At 62.4% G+C, this 27130-nt stretch overlaps 1 protein-coding gene across 1 annotated transcript; it reads left to right on the top strand.

Moving 5' to 3' along the window:
• Positions 1-11530: 11530 nt before the first annotated feature.
• On the top strand, positions 11531-21454 carry NINJ1 (ninjurin 1). The gene is made up of 4 exons (XM_045467652.1): positions 11531-11696; positions 19027-19252; positions 19757-19919; positions 20949-21454. Exons 1-3 carry the CDS (start codon positions 11622-11624, stop codon positions 19909-19911), a joined length of 456 nt encoding a protein of 151 aa, XP_045323608.1. The 5' UTR covers positions 11531-11621; the 3' UTR covers positions 19912-19919; positions 20949-21454.
• The last annotated feature ends 5676 nt before the right edge of the window (positions 21455-27130 follow it).

Genomic DNA, 27130 nt, shown 5'->3' with positions numbered 1-27130 from the left:
GAGTTTATACCATTACGCTCTTGGCCACGTAGGTGCGACTATTCTCACCACTGGAAGGGACAGGAGGTGACCTGGCATTAGGGTGGAATACGCTGGGTCCCTCGGTGACAAGCACATCACACGTGCTGAGTGCGACACAAATCCTACTGGGCCGGCCTCCAAGATGCTGGGGGTAATCTGACACCACAGAGCAGCTTGGCCTCGGGACCCAAATACAGTTTTAGTATCGCTGTGAGACAGATGGCCCTAAGAGTTGGTGGCTTAAAAAAGCAATAATCAGGGGGGCACCTGGGTGGCTCAGTCGGTTAAGCATCCAACTTCGGCTCAGGTCACAATCTTGTGGTTCTTGGGTTCGAGCCCACATCGGGCTCTGTGCTGACAGCTCGGAGCCTGGAGCCTGCTTCGGATTCTGTGTCTCCCTCCCTCTCTGCCCCTTGCTCTCTCTCTCTCTCTCAAAAAAAAATTAAGAAACAATTTTTTAAATGTGTTCTTTAAAAAGTCATAAAGATGTGCAAAGACTTAGGTGTACGGGAGGGTGGCCATTGCAAAAGGAAAACATAAAAGTTCATGAGTAAGTTATGATATGACCACAAAATAGAATTTTTACTATGCAGAAAGATGTGTTCCTAACACATAATTAAGTGACATATAACATAAGCAGAATGATTCTGTTCTGTAAAGATCATGTCTTTATGTAAAAGCATAGGAAAGGTGTGAAAGGCTGCACGTCTGGGGTGGTTTCAATTACAGTAGACGTGACCACGCGTTCCCTCCCACGGGGTGGAGCTCCCTCTCCCGCCACGCTGATCTGGGGATCGGCCCTCTCACTTACTGTGGTCAGCGGACGTGGCCGCAGCCTCAGTGGCTGGCTCTAGGCCTGGGCATTAGGAGGGCTTGAATATGCCCTGTTCGCCAGTCGGGGGGCTCCGGACCCCCAACAGGAGCGGGGGGGGGGGTCATGCACGGGGAGGGGGTCACCCAGAGCACCCGTGGCTGAGCCCCAGATGCAAAAGCAAGACCCTCACCCACGACGAGGCCCCAAAGTGGCTCTCACCGGTGACGCTCATTGGGAAACGCCTCTGCTCCCACAGCAGGGAGTCATTCCCGCTCCTACCCTTGCCTTTGCTTTCTTTTCTTTAAAAGATTTTTACTTAAGTGATCTCTACACCCAAGCGGGGCTTGAACCTACAACCCCGAGGTCAAGAGTCGCAGGGTCCACTGTCTGGGCCAGCCGGGCACCCCTCTTACCTTCCCTTTCTAAATTCTATTTAATATTATGTTGCTTAATTACTATATTAGTTTATTATTTATGTGTTTTATTAACTATTATTTAGATTATACTATATTTTAGCATTTGCATAAAATTTTAATGTTTATATGTTTTATATAAATGTTGTAAATCATTTTATATAAAGAATGTTTGTGATGGGGCGCCTGGGTGGTGCAGTCGGTTAAGCGTCCGACTTCAGCCAGGTCGCGATCTCGCGGTCCATGAGTTCGAGCCCCGCGTCGGGCTCTGGGCTGATGGCTCAGAGCCTGGAGCCTGTTTCCGATTCTGTGTCTCCCTCTCTCTCTGCCCCTCCCCCGTTCATGCTCTGTCTCTCTCTGTCCCAAAAATAAATAAATGTTGAAAAAAAAAAAAAAAGAATGTTTGTGGGACGCCTGGGTGGCTTAGTCAGTTGGACGTCCGACCTTGGCCCAGGTCATGATCTTGTGGTTGCAGGGTTCAAGTCCCACGTCGGGCTCTGTGCTGACAGCTCGGAGCCTGGAGCCTGCTTCAGATTCTGTGTCTCCCTCTCTCTCTGCCTCTCCCCTGCTTGTGCTCTGTCTCTCTCAAAAATAAATAAACATTTAAAAAAATAAAAGGAAGAACATACGTGTGTGTGTGTGTGTAACAAGCTTTTGCAATGTTTAAAAAGAAAATCTTGCCCTTGAGGCCAGCCTATCTCCAGCCTCAAACAGACACTGGTTACTTGTGATCATGACAAAGCATATTTCGATATTCTGTCCTTTCTCTGAAGTTATGTCGTGAGCACTGTTCTGTGTTACTAGGTGTCCTTCACCAGTGACGTTTACCGTGACGGACAGGCTATCTCAGCACGAGGGTGTCACCTGGTACGTCCGTGTGTTTCCCCGTTAGAAATTTATTTCAGATTGTCATGTTCAGTGATTACTGGACGATGACTGTGCTTGTGCATATACATGTTGTTTCCCAAAGACACAGACACTTGCAATCTAGTAGAACGGACATTCTTTTCTAGTCCCCCTGATGGGTTTGTGACTGTTTGCCTTCCAGAAGGTGTCGGCCACTGCATGTGTCTGCCCGCCTGCGGCAGATGACACAGATCACCCACCCACGTCCCTCAGGACATGAGCTCAGGCTTTATTCTGGGGGACAATTTGCTCAGCCCACCCTGCAGCAAGCTGCCGCCAGTGAAATGTACGCACAATTTATTGAGTCGTCCGCAAAGCTCCTTAAGAGGAGACAGACAACGGGAAACGAGCCCCCTTTTGCCTGCTTGTTGCATGGATGGTGGGATCTCCAGCAGCCATCTTGGGCCATGAGGCTACTCTGAGGATGGAAACTCCACATTATGCAAGACAGAGAAGAAAAATCCCCAATAACAGAGTGGAGGAGTCGTGCTAGCCTTGGATTTCCTAATTCCAGCCTTGTTTCATTTAGAGGAAGATCCTGCATGAGTTAAGTCTTTGAGCTCTAGATCTGTTACTAGCACCCAAGCTACTTAACCTCTTCAGAACATTACTAGCGTTGGTTTCAGCACATTAAAATTTTAAACATTATTTACAGGTATCAAGTGGAACTTAACAGTTGCTTCCTGGTGTCTTTTCGGAGGGAATTTATAGGCAAGAGGAGCAGCACACGCAAAGCTATACACGCTGGAAGGAGAGCCATTTTCAGAAACACAGAAGTCTCTCCTTGGAGTGAGGCCACCTGCTGCCGTCTCACTGAGGGTCAGGTGAGGTGTCAGTTCACAGGGAACCACTGAGGTAAGCATCCTGACTTAACCCCTTCCCTGTTTCCGTTCTCTCCCTTCCTCCTCCTCCCCTCATCCCTCCCCCCTCTCTCCCCCTGCCCTCCCTCTCCCTCCACTATCTGTCCCCCTCCCCTCCTCCTTTCCCTTCCCTCCCTCCAGAGTCCCCGCCCCTTCCCTCCTTCTCCCTCCCTCTCTCCCTCTCCCCCTCCCTCCACCGTCCCACCCGCTTCCCCATGCCCCCCTCCTCCTCCCCACCCTCTCCTCCTTCCTCCCCTCCCTCTCCTCCCTCTCCCAGCCCTCCTCCCCCACCCAGTCTAACAGTTCTAGCAGGAGAGAGAACAAGGAGTCCCCTGCCCAGGACAGAGTGAGCAACTCACCATGAATACGAACAGGTTGCACAGAGAAGGAACCGGCAAACCGACACCCTCCAAGCAGGAGAGCCCAGCCCTGCTGGCGCTCCGTGAAAGGCTATTTCTGTCCTCCCGCGTTCTGGCGGAGACACGGCATCTACTCCAATAAATGCCCCTTTGTGCTGGAAGGGTTTCCATTAGCTCGTGAGATGCCCTCACGGAGAGCCTGCTGCATGCTGCCCGGGGCTCTGCCCAGCAACGGGCCTGCCGGGGCCTGGCCCGCTGCCCGCCTGCACTCCATCAGAGCCGGGGACAGGAGACGCGGCGCTTTGGGGAACGACCCCACAGACCGCGGCCTCTGCAGCACAAACGACATCCGCGGGCCGGCCGGGCTGTCGGCCCCATGGAGAGGCCAGCAGGTCACGTGCATGTCCTGGAACCTGCCTCGGAGGTCTGAGCACTGGGGGCCCCCACGCCCAGCCACCAGGGCACTCCCGTCTCCTCCCTGCCTCACCCCCAAACCTCTGCACCCCAACTCAGGAAGGAGCAGCTGTGGAATCAATGCAGAATCTCTCTGCTCAGCCTTGGCTGGAGACAAGGAAAGCAGCAGACCCAGGGGAACCTGGAGGAGGCTGCTGAGCCCAACACGGTCAGACACGGGCCACCAAGTGTCAGAGAGGTGGGCAGCGGCCAGAGGGCAGAGGGCATCCTGCTCCCGCGTGGCCACCCACCCGGCAGCTGTTCCGGGAAAAGGTCCTCCCGGAGCCCTGCTGAGCGGTGACAGACCCTTTATCAGGAGGAAGGCTGCCTCGCCGTCTGTCGGACCCAGTTTGCTCGGCAACCACAAGACGTGACCGGTGACAGGTGGTCCTCGGGGACCCGGCTGCACGAACACCATGCCGGGCGGCCCTGGGACCTGGACAGACCCTCTGTCGGCCTCTTTCCTCCCCAGACGGACGCAGACTCATTCCTAACACGCCGCACTGACCAGCCTTGGCTTTCCCACAGCAGAGAACACGTGCCCAGCGCTAAGGGCCATGAGTGACAGCACGTGTGTGGGGCCCTCCTCTCCCATGCTCCTCGGTCAGATCCATGACTTGACTTCAATCTCCACCTCGGGGCTCCACCTGGGGTCCCCAGACCAGCCGCACAGCCCCCGCCCCCGGGACTTGGGCGTGGGCCAGAAAGCCAAGGCCCTCAGCGTTTCTGACGCTGGTCGAATCAGAAGCAGGACAAAGATATCCCTCCGGATGGGGGTTGCGTGGTGTCAGGCAGGGCTGGGGGCCTCAGGGCAGGGACGGGGGACGGGGACAAGCCCCTCCCCCGCCGCAGCTCCTGGGGCATTTGCAGAGGTCTCCCCGAGGAGAGCAAATCTGCTGTCAGCCTGGGGTCTGAGGTGGCTGGGCACCCCGTGCGCCCCACCACGGCCTCCAGGGAGCTCCCAGCACCCGTCTGGGGTGGGTGGGGTGGGCTGGGGAGAACTGAGTTCAAGTCTCCACTCTGGGAGCCTCAGTTTGCCCATGATAGAAGGGGTGCAGCACCCCATAGTGAGACAGGGCACGCACCAAGCCCCCAGCCCGGGGCTCAGCAACGCCTGCTAATGCCGTCCTTGGCCCCTTGGTGGCAGTGCCTCCACTGGGCCACAACCCGTGGGCTCCCGGCCAGACCCGTGGACCCAAAGGCAGGGGCGGGAAGCATCCGGGAAGCTGCCGTGAGCCTCAGTGTGGGGAGTGTCCCTGGGAGGGGCAGGATCAGCGCTGCCCTCAGTCTTCCCAGAGGAGGCGACCCCCAGGCCTGGAGAATGAGAAGCCTCTGGCCCTCAGCAGGGAGGCTGTGGGTGTGGGTGGGTGCGTGCGCGCCCGGGGCCTTCAGCACCTGTTCTCTGAGCACCTGCGCCAGGGGCAGAGCTCTCAGGCCTGGTGTACTAAGCGGGAGCCACTGCCCGCCCAGAGGGCCTCCTCTCGGCCTGCGGTTCAGCCCAGTCCGCCAGACCGGCCAGGGTCAGCAGCTGACCTTTGGAGAGGAAGGAGGAACCCAGCCTAGACCTGACCTGCCGGCAATGTCTCTTCACCAAACCACAGGTCACCTGCCCTGCCGGGGCTCCAGACACACTCCCTCACTCCCACGACCACCTGTGGCCCGTTAGCTTCCTGGCATGAGTCAGCGGTCAATGTCAGGGCAGAGAACTTGGAGCCCAGCAGCTCTGTCATTAGTGGTTTGCGGAGCACGGGCTGGACAGGGCTAGCTGGGATGAGAGACGCCTGGAGGCTGGACAAAGCAGACAGGGCTAGGGCATGCCCTGGGCAGCACAGGGTGTGGGCTGAGGGCGAGCGGTGCCTGGGGCTTTGCGTCAGGGAGGGGGCAGACAGCGTGCGCGTAAGCAAGCATGGTGCTTTCGGGAGCTGAACCTGGGCTAGAGTGAGGGGGGCCAGGGGCCACTGCAGAAGGGTGGTCTGTGACCAGGTGACAGGAAGGAGCCACCAACATGGAGGCCTGGGGACAGGATCTTCAGACAGGGAAAATGGAGAGTGCAAAGGCCCTGAGGTACAGAGTCCATGGAATAAGGAGAAGGGCACTGGGGAGGCTGAAGGGAGGGGCGGATGCAGGGGTCATGTGTTCATGGTCCAGGAGTGAGGCTTTTTTCAAGAAGACTTCAGAGAGAGTTCAGCTGGCCGATGACATGGTCTGATACACATTTTCAAAACGGAATTGAGGGGGGAGGGGGAAGCGATTCAACCTGTTATATGTTCTGCGTTTAAAGAAGAAAATCTAGGGGCACCTGGGTGGCTCAGTCAGTTAAGCATCTGACTCTTGACTTTGGCTCAGGTCACGATCTCACGGTGCGTGAGATGGACCTTCTTGTCAGGCTCTGTGCTGATGGCTGCTTGGAATTCTCTCTCCCTCTCTCTCTGCCACCCCCCCCCCCCACCGCTTGCTTGCTCTCTCTCACTCTCCCAAAATAAATAAACTTAAAAAAAAAAAAGGAAAACCTATTTATTAATGAAAAGCATAACACATATTTAAAAACCAGGGTCCAGATCAACTGTATCACAAGCCCCCTGCCCCCAAATTATGGAACCCTCAAAACAAGATAGGTTTTTTTTTCTTATTCACACTCAAGAAGTCTAGAGGTGGGCAGCCCAGGGAGGGCCTGTGCTTCAAGCACTGGGGACACAGGCTTCTGTCTTTTTTTTTTTTTAATTATTTTTTTAACGTTTATTTATTTTTGAGACAGAGAGAGACAGAGCGTGAACGGGGGAGGGTCAGAGAGAGAGAGAGGGAGACACAGAATCGGAAACAGGCTCCAGGCTCTGAGCTGTCAGCACAGAGCCCGACGCGGGGCTCGAACTCACGGACCGCGAGATCGTGACCTGAGCCGAAGTCGGACGCTTAACCGACTGAGCCACCCAGGCGCCCCATGGGTTCTTCTGTCTTTAGCTCTGCTGTGTAAGACTCCCAGGCCCAAGTTCTCCTCGTGGGCCAGTGTGGCTGCCGGAGCTCTGGCCATTACAACTGTATTCCACCCAGCGGGAAAGAGGAAGTAAAAAGTAAAGGAAGTAATACATAAAATTAAAAAAATAAAAAATAAAACCCCTCTGTTTAAGGTCTCTTCCCTGATGTTGCACGTCCCCTTCCACTGCTAGAATGTAGCCACACAGGCACCCCTAGCAGCAGGGGAGGCTGGGAAACACAGCTTCTATTCTGGGAGGCCACTTGCTAAGCTAAACATGAGGAGTCTGTGACAGAGACAGAAGGGAAGAACTGCCGGTGGGGGTGACCGCGGACCCTGCCCCCTTTGCCCTGGCTGCTGAGGACAAAGGCTTTGCTGGGTAGAGATGCCTGGAGATGACAAGTGAGTCAGCCCCACCCTGCTCTGGGAGAACCCAGTGCACAAACAGGCAGGACAGAAGGGTGGGTCAGGGCCTCAGGAAGAAGCCACTTGTCACTGCTCTGTCTCCATGGTACCGGGCGGGTCCCTCCAGGCCAGCCAGCCTGCCACCCACTTGCTCTGTAGACGGCTACAAGGCATTCCAAAACACGGACGGCCACAACTCAGTGTCTCCCTCACGGTGGACGCTCACTTTGTTTTGGGGCTGGGGGCCCTCTAGGGCTAGCCGCGCCATACTGGGTGGTCTTGGGCGTGTCACCACTCGCTGGGGGACTGTGGGAGGTGGTGCACACACCTGCGTGGGCGTCCCGCTCACGCCACCTGGCCCGTTGCCATCCTTGACCCAGGCATGTCTGTGCCACCTTGGCAAGCTCCTCTGCTCCTGTCTTTCAAGTGGGGAAGGAGGGGCACCTGGGGGGCTCGGCGGGTTGAGCATCTGACTCCATTTCCGGTCAGGTGGCGATCTCGCAGTTCATGGGACGGAGCTGCGCGGGGAGCCTGCTTGGGAGCCTCGCTTCCTCGCTTTCTGTGCCCCTCCCCCACCCATGCAAGCACACGCACGCGTGCCCTCTCTCTCAGAAATAAATAGATGTTGAAGGAAAACCTTTTTAAAAAGTTACAAATAGGGGCGCCTGGGTGGCGCAGTCGGTTAAGCGTCCGACTTCAACCAGGTCACGATCTCGCGGTCCGTGAGTTCGAGCCCCGCATCAGGCTCAGGGCTGATGGCTCAGAGCCTGGAGCCTGTTTCCGATTCTGTGTCTCCCTCTCTCTGTGCTCCTCCCCCGTTCATGCTCTGTCTCTCTCTGTCCCAAAAATAAATAAACGTTGAAAAAAAAAAGTTACAAATAAATAAAGTGTGGCGGTGGCACAGCTCCTCCTCGTAGGCCTGACCTCCCTTCCTTGTCCTTCTGGAAATGGAAGGTCAGCCCTGCTCCACCCCCTGGCCCCGTGCACCCATCTGGTGGGAGCCGTGGTCCCCGAAAGTACCTGACAGAGCACAGAGCCCGGCCCACCCGCCGCCAGGTAATGGTGCCCCAGGGGAGCCAGTGGGCATGGGCCACCAGCTCCCAAGGCGTGTCTGTCACCCCCGGGCTCTGCCTGGCGCTGGGCGTGTGCGGGCGGGCCGGGCCCTGCTGGAGGCGGGAGGGGCGGGGCCTCCCAGGCTGACTCGCTGGGCTGGGGGGGCCTGGGCAGGTCGTGCCACCTCTCCCCCCACCGCTCCTGCCCTCCGTATGTGGAAACACCACCGGCAGGGATCCACGCCTCTCAGAGAGGGAGACCGGCCAGGAGCCAGCGGCCTTCTAAGGCTCCGGTCCACAAAATACGGTTTGTCTGGAGGCGCATCCTCCCAGGCCCGAGGCGGCGGGTTGCAGGGGCACAGGTGATGCTCCTCCCTGGCTCCAGGGTGGGTGCGGTGCCTGGGGCGCAGGCCTCTCGGCGGGGAGGCCTGTGTCCTTCCTGGCCAGGAGGGGTGTTGCTCAGGCGTCCGCTCTCTGCCCGCCTGGGGCATGAAGCTGCCACCAGGGCTGCCCCACTCCTGTGCTCAGCTCTCACCTCCGGGGGCCTGCTCCAGGTGACAGGGGCCCACGGGGGCTCCAGGGCCCTCCCACACTGGGCACCGGCCTTGGTGTCCCGTGGGCTGGGGTGCTTCACCTTCGGCGCCCCCGTTTGTCAGGCGGGAAGTGCTTCCCTAGTCACGCAGCTCGGTGGAGCCAGGTTAACTCTGAGTGTGCGGGTGTATCTACACGTGTGCTGCTGGTACGTGCAGCCTCTCCGCCACGTCTCTGCGTCTCTCTGCGGGAGCACGGCCAGCCCGGGACGCTCCCCGTGATCCTCTGCCCACGGACCCTCTCTTCAGTTCAGCATCCGGTCTCCGCAGGAGAATCTGAAAGCAGGTAGTGAGACACACAGCAAGAGGGCCCGGCCCCTTTGGGTCCGCGCTGGGAGCAGTCAGGGAAGCAGACACTTCGTAGGCAAATGAGGACGACACAGCCGTCCAGGAAGTCCCTCTTGAGGACACACAATGGGGTGGGGGGCGGGCCTGGAGGGTGAGACGCTGCTGTGAGGGCTGTGGCCTTGACCCCAGGAAGGTGAAGTGCTGAATTGTTACACCGGGACCTTTCCTGACATCCTCCTTCTGGACCGAGGGAATGGTGAACCTCAGCTCTGAGCGGCCATGGGGCCCACAGGAGAGACAAGCTCAGGATGGGGGACTCAGGGCCCCCGGAGCCTTCCCGCCCGCAGCCCCCACACAGCCCACCAAGACGAGACCCTCTCACCTGCAGAAGGGGCCGAGGCTCTTCTCCCCACCTCCCAGCCTTCCCTGCACTCTCAGGACCCTCCCTCCTGGCCAGCGTGGCCCCTGGGGTGGGAGTTTATGCCATTCTGTGTGAAAGGTGCTAACATTTAAAATTCTGCATTTCCGGCCACTTGTCAACAGTCAGGTGTGGGCTCTGTGAGAACAACTGTGTGTTGCTGTACGGGGCCCTGTGCCCAGGCCTGCCCAGACCCCGGGGGGCACTGCAGAGTCCCCGCTCAGCTCAGGGCGGCCCAAAGCAGGACTGAGGCACCGACCACCTGTCCTGGCTTCAGTTCCCTCAGCCTTGAACTGGGCCAACGGCAGCTCCTTCACAGACCTGGGTATGGGGTAAGTGGGCAGGACTGACATCCCCTGGGATGGCTGCCCCCCCCCCAACCTGGGCAGTGCTACCCCCTGCCGGCCCTGCTACTCCCCCACACAAGGGAGGAGAGAAAGGTCAACCGGAGGCCCAGACCAGGGTTTAGTGGAAGATCCCTTTTTCTGATAAATCCCCTGGGTGACTTGCATTTTCCATGCCTTTGGTTTCACTTATAAGACTCCTCTGCCAGCAGGAATGAGGCGTGCGGTGGGGGAGGGGAGGTCTCAGCCTGGAGTGTGGTGAGGATCCTGGTCAAACCAGGAGCTGGGTTCCCACACCCACGGTGCCCTCCTGCTGGCCACGCAGACCTGCTGGGGGGGCATCCAGTCTACCGCTTAGACGGCCTGCAAAGGCCCCAGAAGTTCTGAGCTCCTCCTCCTCGGCCTTCCCCCCTCCCCCTTCCTCAGTTTTCCCGATCAGGCAAGCGGGGGAGAGCCTACCTCCCGAGGCTGTACCTCCCACGCAGCCTACCTCCCACGCAGGGCTGCTGGGGGCTGGTTCCTGCCTGTCCCACAAACCTTGCCCCCCCCGCCCCCCCCCCACCTTGTCGCAGCTCTGTGTCTAGAACAGAACCGGGCATACAGTAGGCCCGGTCATACATGATGGGCATACATGATGACCTGATGAATGAACAAGCCTCCAACTCCAGCTAATTCACCCACTTAACTCGTTGCTTCCTGACCTGGGGCACTGCTACTTACCTTCTTCGGGGGGGGGGGGGGGGCGGATAATCAGCCCACAGGGCCTAAGAAGACCATTCCCAGACCACGGATGGGGAAGCCGAAACAGAGAGGTCCAGTCACCCGCCCCAGCCCACACAGCTATGGTGGTTCAGGGTTATAGAGTCCCGCAGCCTGGAGGGACCCCAGCCAGGGGCGCGGGGACGGTCAAGGAGGCCAGTGGCCCTGCTCACGGACACTAGGGTGCTTTGGCGGAGACATCGGCAGACACCGCGGGAGAAGTGGGAGTGGTAAAAGCGGCTGGGCCTGGCAGCAGGCTCAGGGTCAGGACTCGAGGACACCGTGGCCCCGGGAGGTAACGCCCGGCTCCTCCGGGCCCCTGCGCACCCGCCTGGCTTCCGACGCCTGGGAGCGGCCCGCGTCTTGCCAGGCGCCCTGGGAAACAGCGGCCGACTGAGCCAAGGCCTGGGGGAGCCAACGCGCTCTGGCCGCCCGCAGCGGCCCGCCCTGGCACGGGGCGCCACCCCAGACCAGAGGACCTGTCTCCCGCCTGGGAACACGGAGGCTGCGCCAACAGGGTGGGAGCTGCACCAAGCGGCTCTCTGCTGCCCCCACCGCCCCCCACCTCCTGAGCGTGCGGGTCGGCCCCAGGGGCGTGGGGCGCCCGAGAACCCCCCACTCCCTGGCAGCGGCGCGCTCGCCTTCCCGGCGCGCCCAGCAGTTTGCGAAGTGGCCCGGGGAAGGATGGTTCTTGGCTTCATTTCGTGGATTAAAAGTGTCCAAGACGTGGGCAGAGCCGGACGTGGCCCGCCCCCGCCCGCGCGGCGAGAGGGAGGGTCCTCAGGGTCCCGCGGGCCCGCCCCGGCTGGGCGGAGGGGCGGAGTCCTGAGGCGGAGTCTGGGGGCGGAGTCCGGGGCGGGCCGGGGGCGGGCCGGGGGCGGGCCGAGGGCGGGAGCGCAGCGGGGTCCCCGGGGCCCAGGCGCGGGCCGCGCTCAGGCCCCGAGCGAGGCGGCTCTGGCTGCCGCACCATGGAATCGGGCACCGAGGAGTTCGAGCTCAACGGCGACCTGCGCCCGGGCTCGCCCGGCTCCCCGGACGCCCCGGTAAGCCCCGCCCCGCCCGCGCCGCTGTGCGATCTTGGCCGGCGCCCGCCCTCTCTGGGCCCCGCGCCCGCTGCTCCCCGGGCACCGGGGGTCGCCGGCTGGCTGTGCGCCCGCTTCCGCACTGCGGGGTGCCGGGGTCTCTGCTCCGCGTGCGCCCGCCCCCCCCCGCCGTCGGGTCCGACGTGCGGTCCGGGGGCTAGGGCCACGCCGGCGGGGTCGCCGGGCGGGCCGGCAGGTGCGTACGCCGAGCCGCGCGGCGGGGTGGCCTGGGCGCCACCTTCCCCCGCCTCCCGTGCCGGCCTCTAACTTCGGCCCCCGCATCCCCTCCCGCTCGTGCGCGCCCGGACGCGCAGGATCCCAGCCTCCGGGCCCGGGGCCAGCAGCGGGCAGACGGTTACGTCACCCGCTGTGTTCGCCGCCACCGCACTATCCAGTGCGTGCCCCGATGGGGAACTTGAGACCGCTGTGGCTCCGCTCCTGTCTCCACCGCGGCCTCTGCAAAACATGCACTCCTGGCCTCGGACGGCCGTGGGCATGGGACAGGCGCTGGCAGTGGTCCCGACTTCCACTTTACAAGTGGTGGCTCCCCCGCTGCCCCTGGGTCCTCTGGGGGGCGGGGGGGGGGGGGGGAACGGGGCGGGGGCTGTCCGTGCCCTGTTCCCTGGGCCCAGAACTTCTCCAGCACCTCTGTTTGTGATGCAGTCCTGGGCATGGCTCTCTGGTGACTTGTTGACTTTGAACATTCTTTCACTTTCTGACCCCCTGGCGATGGGGGCAGGGATGGCCGTCTCCCAGCCATGTGAACCGGGCTGGGGCAGCGCGGCTCAGCTGTGGGGAATAGGCGGGTTGGGGGTGGGGGAGGACATTGGGGTGAGTGAGACCCCGATGGCAGGGCAGGCTCCCTGTGTGCTGGTGACCCCACTAATCCTCTCCATTCTCTCCATCCTTGTCTGTTCTTGACAGGGGCTTTCTGGGGCCCAGCCTCTGTGCTGACCCTTCAGGAAAGCCTGACTGCCCTAGGGTGGCACAGGATGTTTGTCCCTGGGTTGGTGGTGAGGAAACTGAGGACCGAGAAGGTCCTTGAGTGACCTGCCCTGGCATGTAAGCACTTCAGAGCTGTGGGTGTGCATACTCGGGGAGGCTGCCTCACCTCTCAGGGCCTCCCGTGCACGGTCTGGAAAGGGAGAAATAATCCGACCCCCCCCCCCACACCCCAGTTGGAAAGGAGGGATCCTGCTCACCTCCCAACCTGTGGCTGCGCCTCTCTCTGCTCCCCTCAGCTTTGGCAGGCAGGGTCCTGTGAACCCCAGGCCCAGCGAGGTCAGGTGGGAGATGCCTCCCCCATCATCACTGAGCCGCTACGTCAGTGCTGAGACCAGCCCAGGCGGAGAAACCAAGGCCACAGCCTGGAGCCCTGCTGTGTGGGTGGGGGGCAGGGGGGGCAGGAGGGCTCCTGCACAGGGGGCTGCTGGCGCTGCGTGCTGCAGGACCCGACTGTGGCGCGGCTTGGCCGTCTGCCATGTGGGAAAGGACATCCTAAGCAGAGAGAACAGCAAGGGAAAGGCCCGAGCAAGTCTGGGGAGGACGTGTGTGACAGGAGGTCAGGCCCTTCCATGGCCCCGAGAGCCGGTGTGGGTGTGGGTGTGGGTGTCTCCTGGAAGGATCTCACCGTGCCTGCGGCCCAGACCCACGTAGCACCACTCCCCAGCCTCTGCCTCGCCCTCCCACCTTCAGGACCTGCCTTGTTGTGTCTGCGGGACGTTACTCTGCCTCAGTTTCTCCTCTGTGATGTGGGACGGTAGCAATGTCTTTCGCCAGAGATCGAGGTGAGGACCACATGGGCTCGTGTGTGTGCTGGGCACAGTGTCCACGTTCCTGCCCGCTGCTGGTGATGACTCCAGGGTGGCGCCTTTCCCCGTGGCAGGACCCCTGTGGACAGGCACAGCCTTTCCTTCACAGCGCCTGCTCAAATCTGAGCCTCCGGCACCTGTGTGAGGAAGTCTCGCTGGCGAGAGGGGCGACCCCTGGGGTCTTTGGATGCGCCGAGTGGAACAGGAGCCCTGGACGGCCGAGTGGGTGGGCTAGGTTGGTCCTGTGTCCCCAGCACAGCCCTGGCGGCGGGGCGTGCTGACCGGGAGGCCCAGGCCGAAAGCCCCTGTCAGCCTCAGGACACCCACTGAGGGCTGGAGTGTCCTCTAGTGGGAAGTGGGGCGGGGCCACTCGCTTCCCAGGGTGGCCGGGCTCGGGGAAGAGCCCTCCGTGCGACCGCTGAGCAGATGGACCCCGCAGGTGCTCCTCACCCCGTGCCTGTGCCCACACGGCCCTCGCGGAGGCCAGGCTGCCCGGGGCCCCTGCAGGAGAGAGCTGGTGTCTCTCTCACCTGCGGCTGGTGGCAGGACGAGTAGCAAACCTGAATGTTGTGTGAAAATGACCCTCGGCTGTGTCCTGCCCGGGGTGTCTCTCGGCTTGGGGGCAGCTGCACTGGACCTTGTGGTGGCCATTGGGGCCACAGCCAGAGGAGGACACGGCAGGGGGGGAGCAGGGGGGTGGGGCGTGGCTCCGGGGGCTGCATCTGGGCTCTCTCCCTCACTTCTGCTTTCCCGGAAAGATCCTGAGGCTGGCAGGGTCTTGGCCAAGTTCTAAAAGGCCTCGGGGTCACTGCCGGCCAGTGCTGAGCCCACAGGAAGCAGGTCTGCCCAGCCCATGGCCCAGCTGCTGTGGGAAACCCCCCCCCCCCGCCCCGCACCAAGACTTCCTGTGGGGACACCGACAGGGACACTGACGTGGAGCGAGACACCCCTCAGTGCTGGCCTTGTGGCCTCCATGCCGGGCATGAGCGATGGCACAATGGCCAGATGGGTGGGTCAGATGAGGGACGCTCCAGGTCCTGCCAGACCCACCTCGGTTCTCAGGTCCCTCCCCAGAGGGAAGGACTCCAGAGCCCCGTTCCCACCGGCACCTACTGTGCCCAAGCAGAGGAGCTGTGGTGGGCCAGGCCCCTGGGTCCTGCTCAGGGCACACGGCCATTTCCTGGGCTTGTCCCTTCTCTTGTTGTTCGGATCTATTGTTCCACATCCGTGCAGCTCATTTAGGAGGCCGTCTGCCCTGGCTGGCTGGGCTCCAACAGACCAAAGGGCCTCTGCGCCCCTCATTCAGTCTGATCGCCCATTTTGCAGATGAGGAAACTGAGGCACAGAACCCTGGTGTGGGATTCAGGGGTCTTGGGGAGAGGTGCCAGCGGGAGTCCTACCCTAGCTCCTCACAGGGCAGCCGATGGACGCCATGGATTTGGTGGGGGCCTTGGTCTCTTCCGAAAACACGAAGGTGGGTTCTGGGCAGGGGCTCCCGTTCCACACTTCCACGCAGCAGTCAGAGCGGGCAGGACGGGGGGCGGTCAGCAACCCAGACCCCTGGCTCCTCCCAGGCCTGGCCTCAACTCCCCGGGGAGCTGGAGGCTGGGGCGGGCACGCCGTCTCCTCTACCCGAGCCTGGGCTGGACTGGAGTGTTTCCGTGAAGCTACGGCCGAAGCAGGCACTTGGGCGCTGCAGATCTGGGCTCACATCCGTCCCAATTCCCTCCCTGTCCGGGCTGAGGACAGCACTGTGGTCCTGGGCTAGCTGCGAACGCCCCCAGGCCCTCTGTCCACAGAAGGCGGGCCTCCCTCCTGGGCTCTGGCTCCCAACCCACAAGGCTCCTTCCTGGATTTTAGGGGGAGAACTCCAGAGCTCACCTGCCGCTTCGCCCGGCTCCCGATACCACCGTTGAGGTTTAGGGGAAGTCCTCCTGGCCCTGGGGACACATTAACCAGGGTGTTTGTTCCCTGCGCTACTCAGGTCACGGGCAGAGGTCTGTGTGGGAGGTTCCCAGCGTGGCTCCCGGCAGCCAGGCTGGCAGTTCAGACCGAGGGCTCCGGCGGCCTTCCCACCCTGCCCCGCTAGACTGTGCCCGGGACAGCGGGCTCTCTGGGGCAGACAGGCCAGGTTGGAGGGTTGATGCTCCCTGTCCACTAGAGGGGAGCTTCCCAGAGTGCAGCCCGGGGCACACAGATGGGGAGACTGAGGCCAGCTGCAGGGAGCACGTTGTCGAGGCCACACAGCCAGGCTGTGGTGAGCGGGGCTTGACTGGCCTCCTGGCTGGCGCCCCTTATCCCTGCACGGGTTGAACAGGAAGCAGATGGCCGCGTGGGCAGGAAGTGCCCTGCACCAGGAGGGGTGTGCTTGCCACTCGGGGCTCTGAGGCAGTGGCCAGATCCACCAGAACCTTAGGATGCCTGCTCCTGGCCCTGTCAGACACACGGAGACTGAGGCCTAGAAGGGGTCGCACACACGGGAGACTGAGGCCCAGGGGGGGTCGCACACACAGAGACCGAGGCCCAGAGGGGGTCGCACACACAGAGACCGAGGCCCAGAGGGGGTCGCACACGGAGACTGAGGCCCAGAGGGTGCTGGCTGTCCTAAGGTCACACCGCTGGAGCCGTGGGGGTGGGGGGTGCGGAGCAGTGGCCGAGTGAGTGCACAGCTCCACCTCGCCGGCCCTGATCCCAGCCCCAGCCCCAGCCCCAGGCCCCTCTGCAGGCCTGAGGGGAACACGGGTCAAAGTGCAGCCCTCCCTTGGTCTCTGCTTTGGAGAAAGTGCTTCCTGTGCTAGCCTCAGTTTACCCACAGTGAGTGTGAGGACGAGGCGGGGGCACCCAGGACAGGGGAGAGTGGGGACACAGGGTCCCCATGCTGGGGGCACTGACGTGTCATTCTGTATTTGAGTGTGCGTGTGGCTGTAAAGGACTCGAACGGCTGTGGAAGGCTCAGAATAAAAGGGCATTCTTCCTCCAGCCCAGAGGCCAGCACAGTCAGCCTGGCTGTGCATGTGTGCGTGTGCCTGTTTATAGGTTGATATGTGCATGTGCCCACATGCGTGTGCACCGAGCATGTGTGCGTATTTGCTCACGTGTGTCTGCTTGTGCGTGTTTATACGTGCATGCGTGTTTCCGTGTTTATATACGGGTACACATACACGTGCCTATGGGTGTGTGCTCTTGGGCATATATGTACCTGGCCACCCTGCCCCCAGCAGGTGGGAGCCCCTCCAAAGATCTGCGCCCAGCTCTTTTCTCCAGGACTGGAGACCAGGACAGCACCGTGGTGGCCTTGAGGGAAGGTGCTTTGGCACTTCTGGTTTGTGACAGGAGCACATTCCCGCCACAGGCGAGGGAGCAGCGGCGCACACGTGATGAGGCGTGGCCAGCCCGGCCGCCCGCTGTGGGCACACAGGCCCTTGGGCAGTGGGCTGGGGCGTGTGCGGCCTGGGGGTGGCCCCCCCACAGCTGTGGGCACAGCTGGAGGCTCGCGTGAAGAGGCCAAGCCGGGACCCCGGTGGGGCTGCTGTGTGTGGAGCACCGCAGTCGGCAGTGCAGGGTCGAGGCGCGGCTGGGTTGAGGGCCCAGTGCTCCGATCTGGAATTTTAAATTTTTTTTTTTTTTCAACGTTTATTTATTTTTGGGACAGAGAGAGACAGAGCATGAACGGGGGAGGGGCAGAGAGAGAGGGAGACACAGAATCGGAAACAGGCTCCAGGCTCCGAGCCATCAGCCCAGAGCCCGACGCGGGGCTCGAACTCACGGACCGCGAGATCGTGACCTGGCTGAAGTCGGACGCTTAACCGACTGCGCCACCCAGGCGCCCCTCGATCTGGAATCTTAAACCTAGTGCCTCTGCTACTTCGCCTGCCTCCGGGGCTGAATGAAGGCGGGGCCGCCTGACCTCCGCTGTCGCACACGCCCATTCTCCCTTCCTCCTGGTACACTATTCTAGATGAGATTAAGTTTAGTAAGTGAGACACACGGCAAAAACGACCCCTGCCCCGTCCCCGCCCCTGCCCCACCCCCACCCCCACAGTTCAGCATTTTCCAGGGCGAAGTTGCCAGCCGCAGAAGGTAGAGGGGGCAGAGAATGCTGCTTTTGCCCCTCCCCTGCAGCCTGCCTCCAGCCCCGATCTCCCCTGTGCCCCAGGAGGCGCGGTGCAGGGCCTGGTGGCTCAGGGCCGAGGGGTGCGGGTGCGTCCTGGGGGGCTGGGGAGGGGCCCGCCAGGGGCAGCTGTGCCCGGGAGAGAGGGGCTTCCTGGAGGTGGTGACCCCTGGGCGGGGCATGGAGGGCTCCAGGGGTGGCCTGAGGCCCAGCGATGTTCTCAGGCAGAGGCACCTCCTGGACAGAAGGCGTCACAAGCCTCATCACAGACCTTGGGAATGAATGAAGGGGCAAGAGGAGGCCTCTGGGGGCCGCCGGGGTGTCCTGTGTGCGCACTTAACCCCTGAGGCCCCAAGGTGTCTGCGTTAATTGTGTACAGCTTTTTGTATGTCAATCACACCTCGATAAAGTGGCTTAAAATTGTTTTTAAGAATAAAAATTAGGGGGGGCGTCTGGGTGGTTCAGTCGGTTAAGCGTCCAACTTGGGCTCAGGTCATGATCTCATGGTTCCTGTGTTCGAGCCCCGCGTCGGGCTCTGTGCTGACGGCTCAGAGCCTGGAGCCTGCTTCCGATTCTGAGTCTCCCTCTCTCTCTGCCCCTCCCCTGCTCGTGCTCTGTCTCTGTCTCTTTATCTTTCTCTCTCAAAAACAAACATTAAAAAAATTAAAAATAATGATAATAAAAATTCGGGGCGCCTGGGTGGCTCAGTTGGTTGGTTGGGCACCTGACGCTTTGCTTTTAGCTCGGGTCACGATCTCACGGTTCACAATTCTAGCCGCAGGTCGGAATCTTCGCTGACAGTACAGAGCCTGCTTGGGATTCTCTCTCTCCCTCTCTTTCTGCCCCTCCCCCACTCATGTTCGCCCCCCTCCCGCTGTGTCTCTCCCAAAATAAATAAACTTAAAAAAAAAATACAATAAAAGTAAATACATAAAAATTAAAGAAGCAGCTCAGTTTGACTCGACCCTGCTTTGGTAGGTGGCTGGGGGAGCGAGCAGGGTTCCGGTGCCTACACTTCACTTCCTGCCCTGGCCCCCCCCCCGCCCCCCTCCCGGCCCGGCCGGACCGGAGGAGGGCAGGCAGGGGCCCCGGTGGGGTTGTGCCAGGCAGGGGGCCAGAGGCTCCACCCGGGGCCAGACCAGCACATGTGCTGAGGCTGCAGCTTGGTCTCCTAGAGGACTTGATTCGGGAAGGGGGGGGGTTGTCTTACAGGGGCTGCACAGCCCTGTCCGGACTCTGATCTGTCAAGGAGCCCTTCCCTCTGGGGCCCTGGGCCTCGCCTGCAGGCCCCACGGAGCCCCACCCCTGCCCAGTGGGGGCGGGGGGGGGCACAGGCCAGGGGCACAGGCTGACCAACCCCTCCCCGCAGCCATCCCGCTGGGGCAGGAACCGGCCCATTAACGTGAACCATTACGCCAACAAGAAGAGCGCGGCGGAGAGCATGCTGGACATCGCGCTGCTGATGGCCAACGCGTCCCAGCTGAAGGCCGTCATCGAGCAGGGCCCCGGCTTCGCCTTCTTCGTGCCCCTGGTGGTCCTCATCTCCATCTCCCTCGTGCTGCAGATCGGCGTGGGCGTGCTGCTCATCTTCCTCGGTGTGAGCCTGGGCTGGGGCCCCGGCGGGGGAGGGCCCCGGGGCAGCCCCCACTCAGCCCCCCGTCTCTGTCCCAACACCCACCCGAGCGAGGCTGCGGGAGAATGTGGTCTACGGGGACCAGCTGGTGGTCCTTCCCCCGGGGGGGAGGGTCAGGCTCACCTCCACGGCTGGCTGTGTGACCTCGGGCAGGTACCTGACCCCCGCGGGCCTCAGTTGCCTCATCCATGAAGTAGGAGTAAGGGCAGGGCTCTGGGCCCACGTGACAGTCACTAGGCCACCGCACACAGTGCTCAGAAAGGCGCCTGCCTGGGTGCGTGCAGCGCCAGCGCGTGGTGCCCTCAAATCCACACCTGGGCCTCGGGCCGTCCCTTCTGCTCCCAGACGGACACCTCTGAGCTTCCGTTCTTGGAGAAGGGGCTGCGGGGCTGAAGCCACAGGCCCGGAAAGCAGTCCGAGCGTGGCGGCAGGCCCAGGTGCAGCGTCGGCTCCCTTCCGCCCACAGTCAGATACGACCTCAACAACCCCGCGAAGCATGCCAAGCTGGACTTCCTCAACAACCTGGCCACCGGCCTAGTCTTCATCATTGTCGTGGTCAACATCTTCATCACTGCCTTTGGCGTCCAGAAGCCCGTGATGGACGCAGCACCCCGGCAGTAGGGGTTCAGGTGAGCCAGGGAGGGACCCGCCTGCTGCCGTCCACCTGCCGGCCCCGGGCGGGTCCGTCTCCACCGCGAGGCCGCCCGGGCACCCGCTGACCCATGAGCAGACCCTCGTGACCCGCGTCGGTCCTGTGGGGCGCCTCCGGCCGTGTGCACCGTCCCCGGGCACATCCCCTGTCCTTGCTCGGAGGCGAGCACCCACCCAGGGTTGCCCTACCCAGGAGCAGGAGCTGCCATGGCCGGGGGACCCTGGTTCCATGCTCAGCAAAGAAGCCCCTGCACTCTTTGGGGCCTGGGGGCTGCCTCGAGGGCGAATGCGGGTCAGCAGGCCCAGCGTGTGTCATGTGTGCTGCACGTGGGGCCCTGGCCGGGGCCGCACACCACAGGTACGTGTGGCCTCGGGCCCAGAGGTGGCTCGTCAGGCCCGCCCCAGAGAAGGGGTGGGCACTGCTGACAGACAGCCACCAGTCCAGCACCGTGGCCGAGTGGAGGGCAGGCTGCCTGAACACTGCCTCTGTGTCGGGTGCAGGGAAGAAAACTTCCAGGGGGGCCAGCCGGAGGTTGAGGTGGGACCCGGGAGCAGGGCCCACACGTGGCCTGGCTGGGAGTGTCCATTTCCCACTGGCCAGCCATGGGAGTCCCAGCTCACTGCCTGCCTGCTGGCCCTGCTCTGTTGTTAAGTCCATCTCCCCCAGAATCCTCTGGATGCCAGCCTGCCCTCTTGCTCATGGCGTGATGACCAGGCCGTTTATTAATTGTAATTAAACACAGTCCTGGCCCTCCCTGAGCATCAGCCCAGAGAGGGTCACACGGGTCTGCTCTCTGAGGCCCCCCTTTAAGCCCTGACAGTGACCCAGGTGGGGAAACTGAGGCTTGCCCAAGGCAGAATTGGGCCCTTCTGGCTCTGGAGTTGTAGTGGCTCCAAAGCTCGTGGGCTGGATGCCAGACACGCTGCCAACAGGGGCTGAAAAGAATGGAGCTAGAGGCCCCTCCAGACAGGGTGGCCCTCACACCCCTCCTCTCCCTGCTCGGCAGATGCCCCCAGATCGCACCTGGCCACAGCCACCCAGGTCCCAGGAGCCGCTTCACCCTTGAGGCCCACGTCCCTGTGAGAGGCCCTTCCGGAAACTGGAAGAGCCCCGGCGGGCCCGCTAGACCGTGTCCTGGGACGAGCCGCCAGTGGTTAGGCCCCTGCAGACCAGCGCGGGGCCCCTGGAGTCGGGCCCAGGAGGCCGAACTGGGGAAGGGCCGTGGCTGGCGTGGACACACAGCGGCCCAAGGATGGGGGTGAGAGGCCCGGCCGGCGTTGGCCTCAGGACGTTTCCAGAGGGACAAGGAGACCCCCACCCTCTGCCAGAGCAACAAGCATCTGGCCTCGAGCCCCCCATGCCGATGACCTGTGGCGTCTGTGCTTCCTGACCCGGGACTCTGGACCTCAAGCGCCCTGGGCCACGGGCCCTGCCCATGCCTTCCACCAGCAGTGACGGGGCAGAGCCCCCACTTTTGTAAGCACCAGTGACCAATAAAGCTAATGCACCTCCTCCCCTGTCTTGGGCCCTGCAGTCTACACTGCAGATGTGTCTGTGCGCTGCGCTCTTGTCTACACTGCAGACCTGCCCATGTGCTGTGTTCTCATCTACACCGCCCACGGGTCTGTGCGCTGTGTTCTCGTCTACACTGCTGCTAGGCATCCCACAGGCTTTTCACAGCAGAGCAGACCCTGCATACACACTCCCCTGCTCAGGCCCGGGCCTCCAGGGGCTCCCTCAGGCCCGCGGGGGCGGGGGCATGTGTAGGACCACTGGCTTGGGGGGCTGTGTCAGTGCCGCAGGAGGGACACTGGTCCCTCGTCCACTTTGGTGGCTTTGGGGTCAGAAGCCAAGACCTGGACCCTCTGAAGAGGTTGGAGGGACAGTGTGCAGGATGACCTTGGGTCGGAGGGACAGCCAGGTGTCACCATATGCCCTCAGGGCACTGGGCCCGTGACCCCCTGGCCTCATGGAAAGTTCCAGCGCTCTCGGATTTCCTGCAGCCTCTCTGCACCTACAACCTGGCTCACTGAGGGAGGCCCCGTGCTGCTGGCCAATCAGGCCGAGGGGGCCGAGGGAAGGGGGGCTGGTGCTGGGCGGGCCGCGACCCACAGAGACCCCCGAAGCACCAGTGTTGGCTCCAGGGCGTCTGTCCTGAGGGTCCCCATGCTGGTTGGAGTCCCCTGTTCTCTCGGTCCACCCCTGCGAACTCCAGGGCCTGAGCCCTCGCGCTCTGCCCCCTCGTCCCCTTTCCCAACCCACACCGGCACCCCCTCATGTCCTTGATGTGACAGGACCCTCACCTGGTCCTCCAGGTGGGAAACTTCCCGGCCCCAGGTCCCTCCCTAAAAATATTCAGGTGACTGTGGTCAGCTCGCACAAAGTGATCGATAAACAGAAGTGCTGGTGGGTAAGGTGGTCCAGTCCTGGGCTTTAGTCAGGAAAAAGCACGAGGAAGTGGATGACTCGAGGTCGAGAAGGGCTGGTGGCCTCGGAGCTGGGGCCCTGGGGCAGCCCTCTGCTCCCGTGAGCATGTCTGTGTCCTGATCCATGTGTGAGACAAAATCCATGAAGAAGCATGAGGGGCAGGTGGGCAGAGGGTGGACATGTGTTTGCAGAGGAGCTGATGGGGCCCCGCCGGGCAGGGGCAGGCAGCCCTGGGGTCTGGTGGTGCCGAGGTCACAAACTTGGGAATGGCCCAGTGGTGGGGGGGCGGGGCAGGTAGCTAGCTCACTCCTCCTGCTGCCGGGAGCCCGGCTCACCTGCGCTGACTGACGCGGCTTTTGCCAGAAGCAGCAGGAGGTCAGGCTCACGTCTGTGACCTGTCTACGCAACCTGGCCCTCCTGCCAGCCCACCCGGTGCACCCCCTCTGTCTCCCTTGCCCCTCTCCCCCGGCCATCTCTAGTGTCCCGGGATGTTCCCCTGGCCCAGTCCTGCCCTGCACAATGCCCCTGGGGTTGCCCAGAGTGGCCTGCGGCCTGCGGTGTGGACTAGCCGGTAGTCACGTGGGGTGGCACCATGCACGTGGCCAGCAGATGGCCTAGCCCCTCCCTGGGCCAGGACAGGAAGTCCGTCGGCGCACCACCAGAGGGGTGAACCCCAGATGACTGGACTGAGCCCCAGCCACTGAGCCGGGCTGGCCTCCGAAGGTGCTGGGGCACTGGGGACAGCAAGGGGTGGTGGGTGGGTCTGTGTGCCCTGGTCCCCCCAGCACCCCGTCCTCGGCACCCCACACCTCCCCACCCGCCGGCTCCCAGGCTCGAGCCTCGGCGGCCCCTCTGGCCCCCCGGCCCTCACTCCAGATGCGCGCCCATCTCAGGCCTCGGCATGTGGCCGCTCTCCAGGGTGGGGCTCACGTCCTGGAGGTCCTCCTGACCCTCTCCGCCAGTCACTGTCACAGAGGCCGCTCGGGTCTACTCCAACTTGGGTGCCACGGGCTGGCATCGCCATCCATAGTGTCCCCCCGGGCCCGTGTCTGAGCCCTGCCCACCCCGGCCGGACCTGCCTCAAGTCCAGGGCAGCCCCCAGAGAGGGAGGGTCCTACAGGCCAGTCACCCTGAGGATCCGAGAGAGAGGCTTGAACTGGGGGAGGAGAGGGCCCCCCGCGTATGCCTTCCCTTCTGCTTGTTTCTGGGCCACGGGTCTGGCCTGGATCTCCCAGCAGGTGCCACCACCTGTGGCCTGTGTCCTTGGCACCATGTCTGGCATGCAGACCTCCTCCCTCACTGGTCCTGGTGAGCCAGGCAGGTCCAGTCACGAGTGAGTGAGGGGGCGGGGGTGGGGAGGAGACGAGCTTGTGGAGACCGAGGGCAGCCCTGGAGAGACACTGGGGAAGGTGGGAGGCAGGGGGCCTCTCGGGACCTGGAGGGGGGAGGGGCACGGCCCGTGGTGCAGGAGTGCGGGGCCGCGGGGGCCAGAGCAGCGTGTGCTCAGCCCGAGAGAGAGGTGATGGGTGGATGGGCGAGGATGACAGGTCGGCAGGTGGTCGACAGAGGCTAGGTGACAGGTGACAGATGGGTCATCCCTGGGCAGCGTCCCCTCGCGAGGAGGTAGCTCTGCCAGGCCCGCCCCTCCACCTCTCCCAGGAACATGTGTCCTCTGGGTCCGGTCACTCTGTTTTGATGGTTTTTCTCTCTCTCGAGCGTTTACTTAAGGAGACCCATGTGGGGGCCAAGGAAGCTGCCCCGACCCGATCCCACCCAGACCCTCAGCGGGGAGACGGGGCTCCGGCCTCCCCTTCCGGGCGGCACAGGATTCAGGGTCCTGGCCGCCACCTGGCTACCGCCGAGGGACCCTCCCCCGTCCTTGTGACAGCGGGTCGTAGGGCCCAACCGGCCAGAGGCTCATCGGGGGGCCTGGTCGGGCCTGGGGTCGAGCCGAGGGCTGGGAGGACACGGGGTCAGCAGGACCCCTCAGCCCATCGCAGAACGCTGGCCCGGGCGGACTGGAAGTAACGCTCTGATCCCACAGCGTCAGCGCCTTCGCCCGGACACCTGCAGGGTCAACACCGCCCTCTCCCCGGAGGGAGCGCTGGGTTGTGCAAGAGGCAGCCGCGTTTCCGGCTCCACAAACACCAGCCTGTGCCCTCGCCTGGCCCGTAACCACATCCGCCCGAGGCAGGGGGATCCGGGGCCAGACTCCCTCTGCCAGGAGACCTCCTTCTTCACTAGCGCCCTGCGTCACACTGTCCTTTCACCCCCTCACACTGTTCTCACACCTCTCCAACAGCCTCCATCACACGCCCTTTCACCACAACTCCCTTACACCCTCCCCCTGCCTCAACATACCTCAACACTCTCCAGACACCTCCTCACATCCTCCTCACACCTCATTTCACTCTCCTCCACTATCCTCACACTCCTGTCGCTTCTCAAATCCTGGCAACGATCCTCTGCCCCCGGGCAGCCTGTCCCAGCCCCTGCACTCTTCCTGGGTGGGAGCGGCACTCCAGTACGACCGTGGCTGGATCAGGACCTACTCTCGTCACCGAAGTATTTGGAAGGGCTTCCTAGAGGAGGCAACGTCTTACGTCTTCAGGCTAAACCCAAGGGGGTTCCAGAAAGAGCGTTCCAGCTGTGGGCACAGCACGTGGAAGGTGTGACGCACGGGTCATGAGCGGTTCCGCTTGCAGATGTGTGGGGGTGGGCATACAGGGACAAACAGTGAGGGCTTAGAGTGGCCAGGGCAGGGGGAGCGGGGGATTGCGTGACGTGTGGGGCCTTCTGTGCCCCGATGGACTTCATCCATTCCAGGTCGCTGGCACTGACCACCCAGGGGGTAGGCAGGGCAGGGGCCTGGTGGGGGGAGGTGCCGAACCTCAGCATCGATGCCCCAATGTTCCCCCAAGCCTCAGCCTAGGAGGGGAGGCCTTTCAGGGTTTGACCAGTGGGGCAGGCAGTTGGGCCACCACAGACCTCAGCCATCGACATGGAGTCCAGTCATAGAGGAGGGCCTGTCGAGGCTGGTAGCCAGGGAGGGGTCCAGACAGCCCGGGCTCAGGGGCAAGGCCTTGGCGGGTCACGGACAGGAGGAGAAAGTCAGCAGTCAGGAGAAGCCTGCTTGGCCAGGGCTGGGGGACGGGCGCCCTGGACCACCACGGCTCACCACGGGTCCTGAGGCCTGTGACAGGTACCGGCCGCCCCCTGCTCGGGGGAAGGAACCCTACCACAGGGCCCTCGGGGGTGGCGGCCTCACAGGTCTTGGGCGGCGCACAGCAGGAGGACCTTCCCTGCCACAGGCCTGTGGGCCTGCCTCTGGGAGATCTCCTCGGAGGCGGTGTCCTGGTTCGGGCGCTAGAACAGGGTATAGGCTGTGTGGCTTATACACACACAGACTTCGGGAGGCTGGAAATCTGAGGTCAAGGCGTCAGCAGATTCGGTGTCTGGTGAGAACCAGCTTCCTGTTTTCGCTGTGTCCTCACGTGGCAGGCTCTCTGGGGTCTCTTTTACAAGGTCACGAGTCCCCTGTTGGGCTCCATCCTCGTGATCCAATCACCCCAAAGGCCCCACCTGCCACCACCATCACCTTGGGGGTTAGGTTTCACCATTAGGGATTTTGGGGGGGGACACGGCTGTTCAGAACATAGCAGGTGTCTTCAGCTGAGGCAAAATTCTAGCCCCGCCGGAACCTCTTTGCCCCTGAGGGCCGGCATGCCTGCACTTTTGCGCAGTGGCCTCGTTTACCGTGACCTGGGTGCATTCACCCCTTGTACCCAGGTGTCCGTCACCTTCACCAGGGTGTTTCCGTCACCTCTGCCAGCTGTGTCTCTCAGGCAGCAGGACAAACAAACACCCCAGGGCACCTGCCCAGAAAGAAATTTAACCTGGGAATCGGGATCTTGCTCCGTCGTGAGGGGACCCGCCCAGCTGAGCCTCGGGGTCTGACCTCCGGAACCTCCGGCGCCCCCGATGTCAGAGTCCAGAGCGGGCGCAGGGACCAGGACTCTGGTGCGGCAGGCCAGCGGGAAGGTGGCCTCCAGTCCAGCCTCTGCAGTCTGCACGAGGACCTGGCACGCGGGACGTCTCTCCAGCCCTGGTCAGGCGCCAATGCGCCGTAGGGAAGCGGGCAGGTCTGCAGGTCCCTCTCCCGGGCCCCGGGAAAGGTCAAGAGGGGCTCTGTGTGGGGCTCGGCTGTGGGGGCTCCATTCAGCTCGGGTGGCTCAGGGAAGCCCCTGTGTCCTCACGGCCAAGCGCCAGCAGCCGTGTCCGCTCCACCCAATGGAATGTCCCAGAGAGAAATCTGCATGTGACGCTCCCACAAAGTGGTGAAATCGTGGAGAGTTCTGACGAAGAGCACGGGACTGAGCAGTGCCGTCCAGGGCCTGCTCGAGGAGTGCTCACAGGAGCGTCTCCATTGTACAGATGGGCAAACCAAGGCTCAGTTTGGAGACACCCCGGGGCCTGCAGCATAGAGGTGGAGAGTGAGCGCAGGGCATGCTGTCCCACGGCATCCAGCCGGGGCGCCGGAATGAGGGAATTAGCCCAGGAGCTGGCTGCGTGTGTGGGACACCACGTCCCGGAGCCGGGCCCCTCTGCCCCCACCCGTTTCCCTACACGTGCCCTGCCACCTTGAGACCTGGGAGCAGCTGTCGTCCCTGGAGGTGGCCTGCCCTGGCATCTCCAGAAACCTCCCATGGAAAATGCAAACTCATGGTGATTCTTGGGTTGACAAATACGCTTCTGTTTCCC

This window comes from Leopardus geoffroyi, chromosome D4, assembly GCF_018350155.1.
Source record: "Leopardus geoffroyi isolate Oge1 chromosome D4, O.geoffroyi_Oge1_pat1.0, whole genome shotgun sequence".
Classification (NCBI taxonomy): Eukaryota; Metazoa; Chordata; class Mammalia; order Carnivora; family Felidae; genus Leopardus; species Leopardus geoffroyi.
The sequence above is the reverse complement of the archived record's forward strand: the minus strand, read 5'-3'. Positions and strand labels throughout refer to the sequence as shown.